The sequence below is a fragment of the Gavialis gangeticus genome, unplaced genomic scaffold (genome assembly GCF_001723915.1).
Source record: "Gavialis gangeticus isolate Ggan-Ray unplaced genomic scaffold, GavGan_comp1, whole genome shotgun sequence".
Classification (NCBI taxonomy): domain Eukaryota; kingdom Metazoa; phylum Chordata; order Crocodylia; family Gavialidae; genus Gavialis; species Gavialis gangeticus.
In genome coordinates this window covers 67248440-67259966 of record NW_017729030.1, presented here as the reverse complement: position 1 = coordinate 67259966, position 11527 = coordinate 67248440, and the positions used below count along the sequence as shown (strand labels likewise).

At 45.0% G+C, this 11527-nt stretch overlaps 1 protein-coding gene across 2 annotated transcripts in view; it reads left to right on the top strand.

The window, feature by feature from the left end:
• Window positions 1-11527, top strand: part of SEPT11 (septin 11) — a 144332-nt gene that overhangs the window by 107397 nt on the left and 25408 nt on the right. For both annotated transcript variants that reach the window (XM_019522316.1, XM_019522315.1), the window contains exons 4-6: window positions 3507-3693; window positions 8350-8511; window positions 10173-10269. In XM_019522316.1, coding sequence (XP_019377861.1) covers window positions 3507-3693; window positions 8350-8511; window positions 10173-10269 — 446 coding nt within the window. The remainder of the gene's footprint in view (window positions 1-3506; window positions 3694-8349; window positions 8512-10172; window positions 10270-11527) is intronic.

The window sequence follows — 11527 nt, the reverse complement described above, 5'->3', positions numbered from 1 at the left end:
CCGACTCATGTTCATCTTGGAGTCAATAATGACTCCCAGATCCTTTTCCACCTCCGTGCTGACAAGAGGGGAGTTCCCCAGCCTGTATGTATGGTGCCGATTGTTCCTCCCCAGGTGCATCACCTTACACTTGTCTGTGTTAAACCCCATCCTATTGTGTTTGAATGTGTTTGAATATAACATTTAAACCACGTTAGGTGTGCTGTATTTAATTTTTTTTCCTAATCAAATATTTTAAGTTCAAATACTTGTGGCTATTGGGACATAAAATTAACATGAGGGTACTTTTTTAGTTTTGTTTACTAACTATAAGTCAAATAAACATGCTAAATCAGATCACGCTCTATTTAGGGTGTTGGAAAATTTTCCGGAAAAATTTTCAATTAAAATTTTTCTGGAAAACCCACATCTCTGGTAGCTCTGGGCTTGAATCAATACCATATGCTTTCAAGCTGTAAGAAAGGCAGGTTTGAAAAGGAGATGTTCAGAATGTGAATGCTGTGCTGCTTGTTATTGGTGGGTTACTTTGCATCCAGTGTATTCAGCAGACAACAAGAGCTGACAGCATTGTTCCAGGAGTACCTCAGACTTTTAATTCCAGAGTTGCAATACAAAGGCAGCCACGTGGTATAGCAGAGGCTATGAAAACCATTATTCCGATTATGTTAGCACAATTGCAGACTTGTCACCAACGACTATGGCATCTGGGGGCTATCTGTACTTCCAGATCAGACTTCCAGCTCATTTTGATGACTCTTTTGTGCATGTGTCTTCTCCCATGTCACATTAAGGTAGGCTGTCTCAGATGCTCTTGCAATGTGCTATTGTTCTCCTTGAATAATGTGTGTCAGATCAGGCAGAGTTTCCAGGGGGATGGAGACTAGAATGTATCAAGGATCTGTAAAGCAAGATTTTTTTCTATGCCTGTTTTTCCCTTAGCTTTTTGGATCTCCATCACAGTGCACCTTCTCTATGTGGACAATGTATAGCTCAGGTCATATTCTGCCCTAATCTGCACCCTGTAGGTAAAGCCAAGAACTTGGTGTTCAGCATATCCAAACTTGAGCTACTGGATGCAGCTATTGAACAGCTATACTGTCATCTGGAGTCAGGGTGTGGAAGTGTTTCCCCTGCTGTGAACTTCAGTGCACAGCACACTTCTAATCACCTGGTCCAAAGGGAGTGGAGGACCTGAAAATGCCTGATAGTCCTCCTCTTGCCTGACAGTGGTTGTCCTGGAGATTGTCAGTCAAGTCAGCCAGTAATAGCTCAGTCTTTGGGGTTCCCCTTGCTCCCCAGATTGATTTCTGGCTCCAGAGGCTGAAGGAGGCATGGCAATATGGCAGGATAGCAACCAAATTTCAGCGTTCCTATGTTGTAACTTATTGGATCGGGGCGTCAAACTTGTCTATGCCCCCAGGCCGAATCCAGAACCGGCAGTGGCAGGGTGAGTAGCTTACCTCACCTTGCTGTTGATAGATGTCCTCAAAGGGGCTGTAATGGGGAACTTGGTAGTGGACTCTACCTCCATATTCCTGGCCCCTCTAGGAGCCCTGCAGGCTAGTTGACAAATAAGCTTTAAAAGGAACATGTACTTATGACTTGTTAGCCTGTAAAAATTCCCTAAGTGATCTATGCTTGCCTTAGTCCCTCAGGAGCCCCATAATGTGACCATAGAGCAGAATGCTTAGGAGTTCCTATAAATGTGCATGCTTTTAGAGTCAAGGCTGTAGATAACAAGGGAACAGGATTTGAGCAGGTAGAGATATTGGTTGAGGCAGGGCCGTTGCAGTGGGGGCCAGCATCATAGCTGGTGTAAATGGGCTTCATTTTAGCAAAACAGCACCAGAGACTTTGGCCCCAGGGTCCTACTTTATTTTCAAGCAGTAACATAGCTGTAGGAAAAACTTGTCTTGTGGACTCCATGGGTGGGGCAGTGCTGAAAGATCTAGTGCTTGTGGAGGCCAGCAAAATGCAACATGCTGCCAGTACCCATTGTGCTTTACTGGTAACAGGCCTGTGTTGAGGGGCAATGGAAAGTGATTTAAACAAAACTCTCTGCAGAGCTGGCTCATGAAGCACTCTTTCACGAACATCAAATTGGGTCACATTGCACCATAACAGCATTTCGGCGGGGCGGGACAAATAAAACCTGGAAAGATTTTTATTGTTGTTCTTGTTTGTTTGGTTTTTGGGGTTTGCCTAGTTTTGCTCTTGTAAATTCCTGGGAAACTGCCATCCCTTTGTAAATATCTTTCCTTTTTAAAACAACACAGAGGATGTGTGGGCAGCTGGGTTAAGTATTAATGACATCTTTTTACTTCAGATGCATCTAGTCTAGGGGTGGGCAAAATGCGGCCTGTGGGCCAGATCCAGCTTGCCAACTGACTGAATCTAGCCCACGGCGGGGCGGGCTGCTAATTGATTGGATCCAACCTGTGGCTACCCCTATGGGCCAAACCTCACCTGGGGCAGGCTGTGCCGCACTCTAGCCTGCTCCCACTGGCCCTGGTTTGGGCCAGCCCCCTAGATGCTGCTCAGCTCCCCTTGCCTCCAGCGGCGACTCCTCCTCCTGTTCGTGCTGTGTCACTCCAGGTACAGAGGAAGCTTCAATGTGAGGCTCCTGCTCCAGTTCCCGCCTTCCTTCCATGCACCTAGAAAGCTGTTCATGCTGGCTGGGGCCAAGCCCATGGGAGTGGGTTGGAGTGCGGTGTGGGGTGCCACAGGGGCAGCCATGGGTGAGCTCTGCTACATGTGCCTTCTGCCCCCTCCTCCCTCCCCTCACCACTGGCAGGCTCCCAGGACCTAGCATTCAGGTGATGTATGCTGTGTGTGTCTTGTCTCCCTCCGCCCCCATATGTGCCCTCCTCCCTACACATGCACCCTACACTCTGCCGCAGAGCAGGGGCATGTAGGGAGCACATCGCAGCTCTGCTCCCCAGCGTTGTCACTGCCCCGCAGCCCTGCCTCCTAATCCTGGCTTCGTCCACCTGTCCCACTTTCATTGCCAAACACTGCTCCACCTGCCTACACCCCCATTCCACATAGGGAGTTTTGGTGAGTTGTTGCAGGGAGGGGGAGGGAGGCGCTGACCTGGTCTGCCACAATTTATCAAAACTCTGTGTGTGGCCCCTGGGCCCAAATAATTGCTCATCCCTGATCTAGTCTCTCTCATGCAGGTAGTGGAACATTCAATGGCACAAGTTGTCAATAAAATGTGGTGGTGCCTGGGGTAGCAGACTACTGTGGCCTACATGTTCTTAAAAGCCCAGGATCCCTGCCCAGTGCCATGTTGGAACCCCCAGTCATTCAAAAGGGAATGAGCAGTGTGCAGCAGGGTGCCACAAGCCCTTCCATGGAGAATGGTGAAACGGGTGGGGGGGCATTAAAATCAGAAATACAGAAGAAGCACTGAGACTTCCCGAATGCCCATGAATTAGGATGTATCATACTTTGTGATGAATGCCCCACTTTGCACAGCACCCAGTCTTCCAATTTTTTTCCAGCTATAAGCCCATTGTAGAATATATTGATGCCCAGTTTGAAGCCTACCTGCAGGAAGAGCTGAAGATCAAGCGTTCCCTGTTCAACTACCATGACACGAGGATTCATGCTTGCTTGTACTTCATTGCACCAACAGGACATTCACTGAAATCTCTAGACCTGGTCACCATGAAGAAGCTTGACAGTAAGGTACTTACTACCCCTATTACAATGTTGAGCTGCTCTCCTGTTGCCCTTTCATTTAAAGACCTTGCTAGAGTGTTAGAGAAATGATTTTGTTTGTGTTAAAGCTCTGTAGGTAGCACAAGCAGGTTAAAATTTAGTGACTCTCCAACAGTTCCCAGCTGGATATGATCTGGGTTCTTTTTTTATTTTTTTTTTATAAACTGATTCACCCATCCATAGAATAATGGCTGCTGACAGACATGGAAAAAGAAAACAAAACAGCACTTTACCAGGAAGGGAAGCACATTAGTTTGACCAGACTCCCCAGTCTCTGTATAGATCAGGCACTTCAGCAGGGCTTTTTTGGCACTTGTATCTAAAGCTGATTCAATGAGCTATAAAATGAAAATGCCAAAAAGCCCTGCTGAAATGTGTGTTCTATACAAATGTTGGGCAAGCCAGGTCAAGCTAACATGATACCTCTTCTGGGCATGCGCTGTGCTTTGTGCAAGGGTGCACCAAGCTTAAGGTAAAACACTGTTTTTTCTGGGTTCCCCCCATGCACATTTGTAAGCTGCCAGTATGACCAGTGTTGTCCTATAGCAACCTCATGAATAGTAGTGCTAGAGCCAGGCCATTCAGGACAGCAGACGCAACAATTTAATTTCAAGCTGATAGTGTTCAAAATTGGCCCCAAACATTCCCCTGTTCTCACCAAATCCACGAGGGTATTATACTGGCCCAAATGTTTCTTTGATACCGCTAAGCCATAGTTCTGTAGTGCAGCCAATATCTTTACTGAGTGATGAAGCAGCCAGGGGATATATTGGGGGAGAATAGGGGTGGGGAGGGAGCAGATTTAGCTTTTGGATGAGAGAGGGAAGCTCATGTTCAAGTTTATCCTAGGAAGCTGCTGGTCTGTAATGCATGTAAATGTGCCAGAATACTGCAGCTTCTGTGTGTGAAATGGAAATGTGGAAAGAGCATCCTTAACTCATACAAATGCTTAGCTGTTCTATAGTAGAAGCTAAATAAATTATAGATCCCTACCCCAGGCCACTTAGAACATTGGGGCAAAAAGCTTTGCCCACCAAATACATCAGCACTGTGGTTTGGCAGGGGTAAACTACCAAGCAGAACTTTATCAAAAGCTTTTAAAAATACTTAAATCTGATTTTCTTTCAAAATTATTTTACAAATTTGAAGTTGATGCCATATACTTAAGGCCTTAACTATTAAACATATTAATGTATGTTTAACTATTAAGCACATTAATGTGACTATTTAAAAAAAATGAAATTAACTTACACCCCCTGAAATTCAAGCAGTATGTGTTTGCTACAAAAGTGTTTTTTTGTTGTTCCTTTTTTTAAAAGAAACCAAAACCACAGAATTCTGGTTTTATGATAGCATTAGCCTCCTGTTTAGGTGAAGAGAATGTTAGTCATCTTTCTCCATGTGTTAAACAGTTTCAGGGGTGCTCAACCTCTGGTCTGGTCTGCAGAGCCATTACATCTGGCCCATGGGGTTCTCCAGGGAATTTTAGCAGCAAGGGAGCAGTAACCTTTTTTATTTAAAAAAAAAAAAATTCAAAATGTTGTTCTTATGCATTTTAACTCAGTTTCAGTGTTTGTCCAAATGTGGTTTGCCACAAATCATGACTTAAAAAATCTAAGAAATAGAAAATGCTGACTATGATACTTTCCGAACAACAAAAAAGTGAAACCTAAATATAAATTGAAAACCTAAATAGACAGCGCATCTTTGACTATCCAAATCCTCAATATTCTGACTGTAAACTTTGTTTTATGAATTTATGTAACAAGTTGTTCTCTTTTTTAAGTTTTATTTAGTGGAACACTGTAACTATGCTCAGATGTTTTGATATAGTAGCTTATGACTGTCTGTGGATGCATTTGTATGTTTGCATGTGTATAAAACTTATTTTTATGCTTTGCTATCTTTAATATTTCTACTGTTAAGTCTCTCTGGTTGTACATAATGCATCATGTATAACTCTTGACAGGATGTTTTGCTTTCGCTTATCATATTGACTTCAACTGTCCCAATGACTTTCTAAACAGGTTTCGATAATGGAGGGTGTACTTACTGGGAGCATCTACACTGTCCTTGAATACACAGTACCTATTGGTACTGTGCAGTCCCGGCAGCACATGAACAGTTTTCGACCCTACTGCACAGTAGCAATGAGCTACTGTGCAGTAGTGGCAGCATCACGGTTAGTGCCCGCTGACGCTATGTTGCTGTAGTGATGAGCTACGTTGCCATAGCTTGTCGCTGAGATAATGTAGCCTCATGTAAACACATCCACTGTGTGTTAAAACTAATAAATGGGATTAAGCAAATGTATATATTAGTATTCCTGGTTAGTAAAAAAGGACAAGATCTGATATAAAGCAACATGTGCTACAGATATCAACCAGTTAGAAAAAGAAAAGAGAAGGAACCAGTTAAGAAAAGCACTAAAAACTACAGCTGTAAAACAAAATTTAAATTGGATGGGGTTCTTTTGGGATTTTTTGTTTGTTTGTTAATTTTTTAATCAACATGTCCAGCGTATTCTAAATTTTCAACTACAATTGGTGATTTTTTTTGCACTAGTGAATTGTGAAGTGAACTCACCCTGTGGCTCTGACAGCTGCTTGTATTCTGAGTAAAAGCATGGGGCACTGTTTGAGTGCATAAGACGTTCCACAATCCACTTTGGTGTCCAGGGTCTACACGAGATCCTTTAACAGGTTCCCTGATAGAAGTCTGGGGAAAGGTTCATGCTTTTAAGACAGCATGCAGAGCTTTACCAAAACTGGACTCTGTAAATTGGCACTAGTCTTAGCTTTTTCTCAAACAAGGATTAGTAGCTGTTCCAGAGACATCCGATGAAAGGAATTAGTCTATGTAATATAAGAGGGTTTTCAAGTAGTGGAGTTTAAAATATTTATGTGGGTCAGTAGTAACATCTTCCTAATTAGCAGCATTTTTGTTATCCTAAAGCTGATCAAGTAGAAGGCAGTCTGAGACTTCCATGTCCTTCTCACTTCATGCCTGCCTGTGCATGGATCACAGTGGTGTTCCTGAATGCAGCAGAGGCTGTAGAGAAGCCCTGCCTCTCCCTCTAGATCAGGGCTGCCTCAACTTCCAAACAGCTGGGACTTGCATGCTGGGTTAGCTACACACCTGACAGGCCACTTGTCTGCCTGGGTAGATGCTACGTGGTTGACATGAGCCATCTGCACTCCCCTGCTCTGCCTGCCTCCGTCTCTTTGTGCTGCTGCAGCTCTGCCAACCTAGCAGTGCCTGGGCTGCAGCTGGACTAGTGCCTGCCTGTGCATAGAGGTCTCAGCCCTAACCCCTGCTAGTTGAAGAACCCAGCTCTAGATTACTTCCCAGTACTCTTTCCTGCCATGGCAGGGGGTTGGACTCGATGATCTACTCAGGTCCCTTCCGACCCTAGAAACTATGAAAATATTACTGGCTATTTCTCCTCATTCCCTTCCTTCCATGGGTTTGGCCTGCCTAGCCCACCACAGCCATAGGTGGACGGGTCTCTCTAGGGAGAGGGGTTATTTCATTAAACATTATACTGCAAAGCATAATCTTGAGTGATAGACTGGCTTCTCCTTGATTGGCTTTAGGAGAGCACAGATGCTGCTAATAAGGAAGACGTTACTACTGACCCACATAAATATTTTAACTCCACTACTTGAAAATATTACATAAACTAATTCGTTTCATAGGATGTCTCTGGAACAGCTACTAATCCTTGTCTGGGGAAAAAGCTAAGACTAGTGCCAATTTACAGAGTTCAGTTTTGGTAAAGCTCTGCATGTTGTCTGAAAAGCATGAACCTTTCCCCAGACTTCCATCAGGAAACCTGTTAAAGGATCTCATGTAGACCCTGGACACCAAAGCGGATTGTGAAATGTTTTATGCATTCAAAACAGTGCCCCACCCACTGACGTCCTTCCCACTTCATATACCAAGTCCCAGCAAGTAGGTAAAGTAGCCTCCTCCGAGAAATCCTAAGTATGTGCCAGTAAGCATTTCCAAGATGGACTAAGAATGGCTTCAGACTAAGGGCATGACACAGAGGTAATATAAACATGGTCTTAGCAAGTAAGGACAGACAGATTCTTTGTAAAATGCTCCTGTTTCACAGCAAAGCAGTGGACAGGCATAGTACTCTACGTTCATTGAGACACTGTGGTCCTCAGCTGGCATGAATCAGTGAAGCTGTGCTGAGAACTTGGCTCTGTATCCAGTTTGTGTTTGTATATAGTTGAAATCAGCCAAACAAGGTGCCAGAATTGTAAGCAACTTATGTAAAATACAAGCCCTTCCAATGGGGAAGAAGGCCCAGTAGTTTGGGATTTTTTTTTGCCTTAGTCCAAAGTTATGAGGATCAGTTCATCTCTGTGCCAATCCCTACACCTTGTGCACTTAATGGTAATGTTGCTGTCTCTCATGGTAGATGTATGGTAGGTCTGTAGCTGTAGGGCTGTATGGGGATAAATCAATTCTAGGCTATGTTCTGAAGGTGAAACCTGGAGAGCCTATTACAGGTCTGAAGGAGATGAGTGCCTTGCTGCTTACTGCTATCTAAAATAGATATCCTTTTACAAAGCCACTAGTGGAGTAAGATGACTGTTCTTTTTGTTGCAGGTGAACATTATTCCTATAATAGCCAAAGCTGACACAATTGCAAAAAATGAATTGCATAAATTCAAAAGTAAAATCATGAGTGAACTTGTCAGCAATGGAGTTCAAATCTATCAGTTCCCAACAGATGAAGAAACTGTGGCGGAGATAAATGCTACAATGAGTGTAAGTTTCTTTTTTTTTTTCCTTTCCTATCATTAGGGGAGGGCATGCTGCACCCCTGAAATCTAAGGTGTGAGTGAACAGAGTTTTATCAAGTGACACAGAAGGCAGAGCAATTGTCTGGCATGTTGGAGGTTCCTGTGTTCCCAGAATTCCTGGAAGGTGCCAAAAGGCAAGAAGCCCCCTGAAACATTGGTCTGAAGGAATTAGTAAAGCGAGGGTTTCAAAAATCTAAATTTCTTTTTTCCCACTGAGTGTGACCTTTCCAGTGATTAAACATTTGGGTTTCCCTTTTCTTAGACATGCCAGCTCCAGCAAAAGAGAGGATGGGAGGTAGAAGTATGCAGTGATGTGGCCAATGGGCTCAGAGTTGAGCATCCTGTTCAAAGTTACTCACTTGCTGAAAATCTTGTTGCCTTCTCATGGTAGCTGGCAATGTCCCCAGTCTCTCCCCTGCCACCTCGTTCATACTCGATTTAAATGGGGAAGGGGGTGGGGGGAAGCCTCACCTTGGAATCGAGTAAATATGGGGGGAGGGGGGCGTGTATATATATGTGAACTTCTGGGGCTGAAGCTCACTACTTTAGATGCCAATTAGAAGCGTATAATTATAGGTCTAGACTTGCCCTTTGGTACACAGTAGCCCATTAAAATAGCACTGATATAGCAAAAACACCACCTGGCTGAGCTCTCCTGAGGCAACCACTCAGGCCAGGCTTCCTCTTGGCAGGGATTATGCCTTTTACAACATATCTGGCATTGCAAGACCTTGCATCTGGCTGGACTGATACAAAATCCCTCTTTGGTGGATTTTTTAGCTTTCTTAGCCCCTTGCTTTCTAGTATCTTCTATAGGGAACTGCTAAGGAGGAAGCAGAGCCATAGCTTAGGGTCTTCTCCCATACAGATGTGCTTTCTCACTGATTAGCACGGCATAGCTGGTCACAGAGAATCGTAGTTTGACTGTGCAGGCCAGCACCAGATTTCCATGCATGTGTGTGTAGTAGTAATCTGTAGGAAGTGGGAAATGACTTATTTGGAGGTGTGAGAGCTGCTGTTTACTCACAGTCTCTTGATTTCAGTTGCACCTTAGCTTGTAATCCAACTCTTTGACAGAAAGATCCAAAGCTTCTAGCTGTAGCACATTCCTGTGTTTTAATTGCCTTTCTCTTAGCTTTACTTTTCGTTTGATTTAATGTTCTGGTCTGTTAACTAGACTCTTGCAAAGGACACAGACATTGTGATGAACTTCCCATCAGTGCAGCAAATACATATGCACAAACAACAGTTACTCATATTTGCAGGGTTAAGTATCTCTTTGGCAGCCTGTCCCATGTGAAGCAAGGGAGATATTACATTTGTTATGAAAACAGATGCATTCAGTATTGAAGTTCAAAGTGCATGGAGCCTTTAAATATAATATCCATGTTATAACAAAAAGCAAGAGAGATGGTTTACGAGAAAAGCAGTCATCTGCTATGTAAAGATAATCCTTTCTATGAAGTCAGAGAGCATACCTCTAATCCAGAGCACCCACTGCAGAGGCATTTCAGTAACAGAAAGTCAGTATAGTTGTCTTAAGGAACAGTGAGTGTTTCCTTCTTAGCAAAGATGCAGAGGAAATCCCTAACTTCTTGTGTGTGTGTTTTTTTGTTTCGTTTTTAGGTCCACCTTCCGTTTGCTGTTGTTGGCAGCACTGAAGAAGTCAAAATTGGCAACAAAATGGCAAAGGCCAGGCAGTATCCTTGGGGTGTTGTGCAGGGTATGTCAAGATAGAAGCAAATACACCCTGGTAATTTTTACGCTGTCCACTCAAAAGGGAAGCTGATTTCACCTTTAAATCCTTACAGAGTATCAGTAAAGTGACAAATACCATCCCCTTCCCTCCCCTTCAGATGTGCCAGCTCTTGTTTGAAGCTGCTGAAAACCCTGTGTGCATGTGACGGTGAAATTTGTCTCTTATTGCATTTGAAAATTCAACATGGAACAAATGCCAGCAAAGCTAGGACCTGTAATTCACTCCTGGAGAAGAAGAGTCCAGAGCTCCTTGCTGAAATGCAGCTTTTTATGTCTTTGCATGGGGGAGAGATTTGGGAGAGCAGTGATAAACAGAGATCCAGGTTTTCTATTTGCCATGGAAAAACAGTAAAGCCTGGATTTTCTCAATTTAAAGAAAGAAACATGGGAAATGGCAGGTTTGCCTTTGCAGGCTAGCAGAGGTCCAGCCTGCAAGGGCCTGGGGGGAGCAGAAGAAGGGCAATCAGGCAGGAGGCACCATGTGCATCTGTGCATGTAACACATGCACATGGCTGCCAGGCAGCCTGGAGATTAGCTCTCTGCAAGTGAGTCTAGTGGGGGGGGGGATTGAGGCCCCCATAGTGAGGGAAGGAGGCAGCTGGGCAGGTCTGAGGCTGCTGCCCAGCTGGGGTGGGGTTTAGGGCCTGGGAACCAAATGTGCAGCTGCAGGGCCCAGGTGGGAAGCAGGACAGGGCCATGGGTGGTTCATCCTGGGGGCAGCAGGGAGCTGGTTTCCTGCTGCTGTGTGCACTCCTGGGGGGCCATGGGGAGCATGTGCCCCCCTGGTTTGTACACGGGGCAGGAGTGAGTGTGGGCTGCAGGCTCAGGCTCCCCTGCATGCTGGGTAAGACCTGGTGTGGCAGGGCAGAGTGGGGTGGAGAATCTTGGTGCCACCACCACGCCCTATGCTGCCATGGCAAGACACCTCCTGCCCACCCAGCAGTAGCAGAGAGAGCATTGCAGAGTTGTGCCCCTTGCTGCTGCTGAGAGGGCAACAGGTGCCTTGCCATGGTGACATGGGATGCCCAGCGATTGCACCAAACTTCCCTGCCTGGTTCTGCTCTGCCCTGCCATGCTGGGTCCTGCCTGCTGGACTGTGAAAGCCCCCAAGGTAGGGCAGCAGGCTGGGAAGCCCAAGCCCACATCAGGCAGACCACATCTACTCTCCCCCAGCCCCCCCCACAGGCTGAGCCACCCGTGGAGGAGGGGGAGATGGGTTCTGC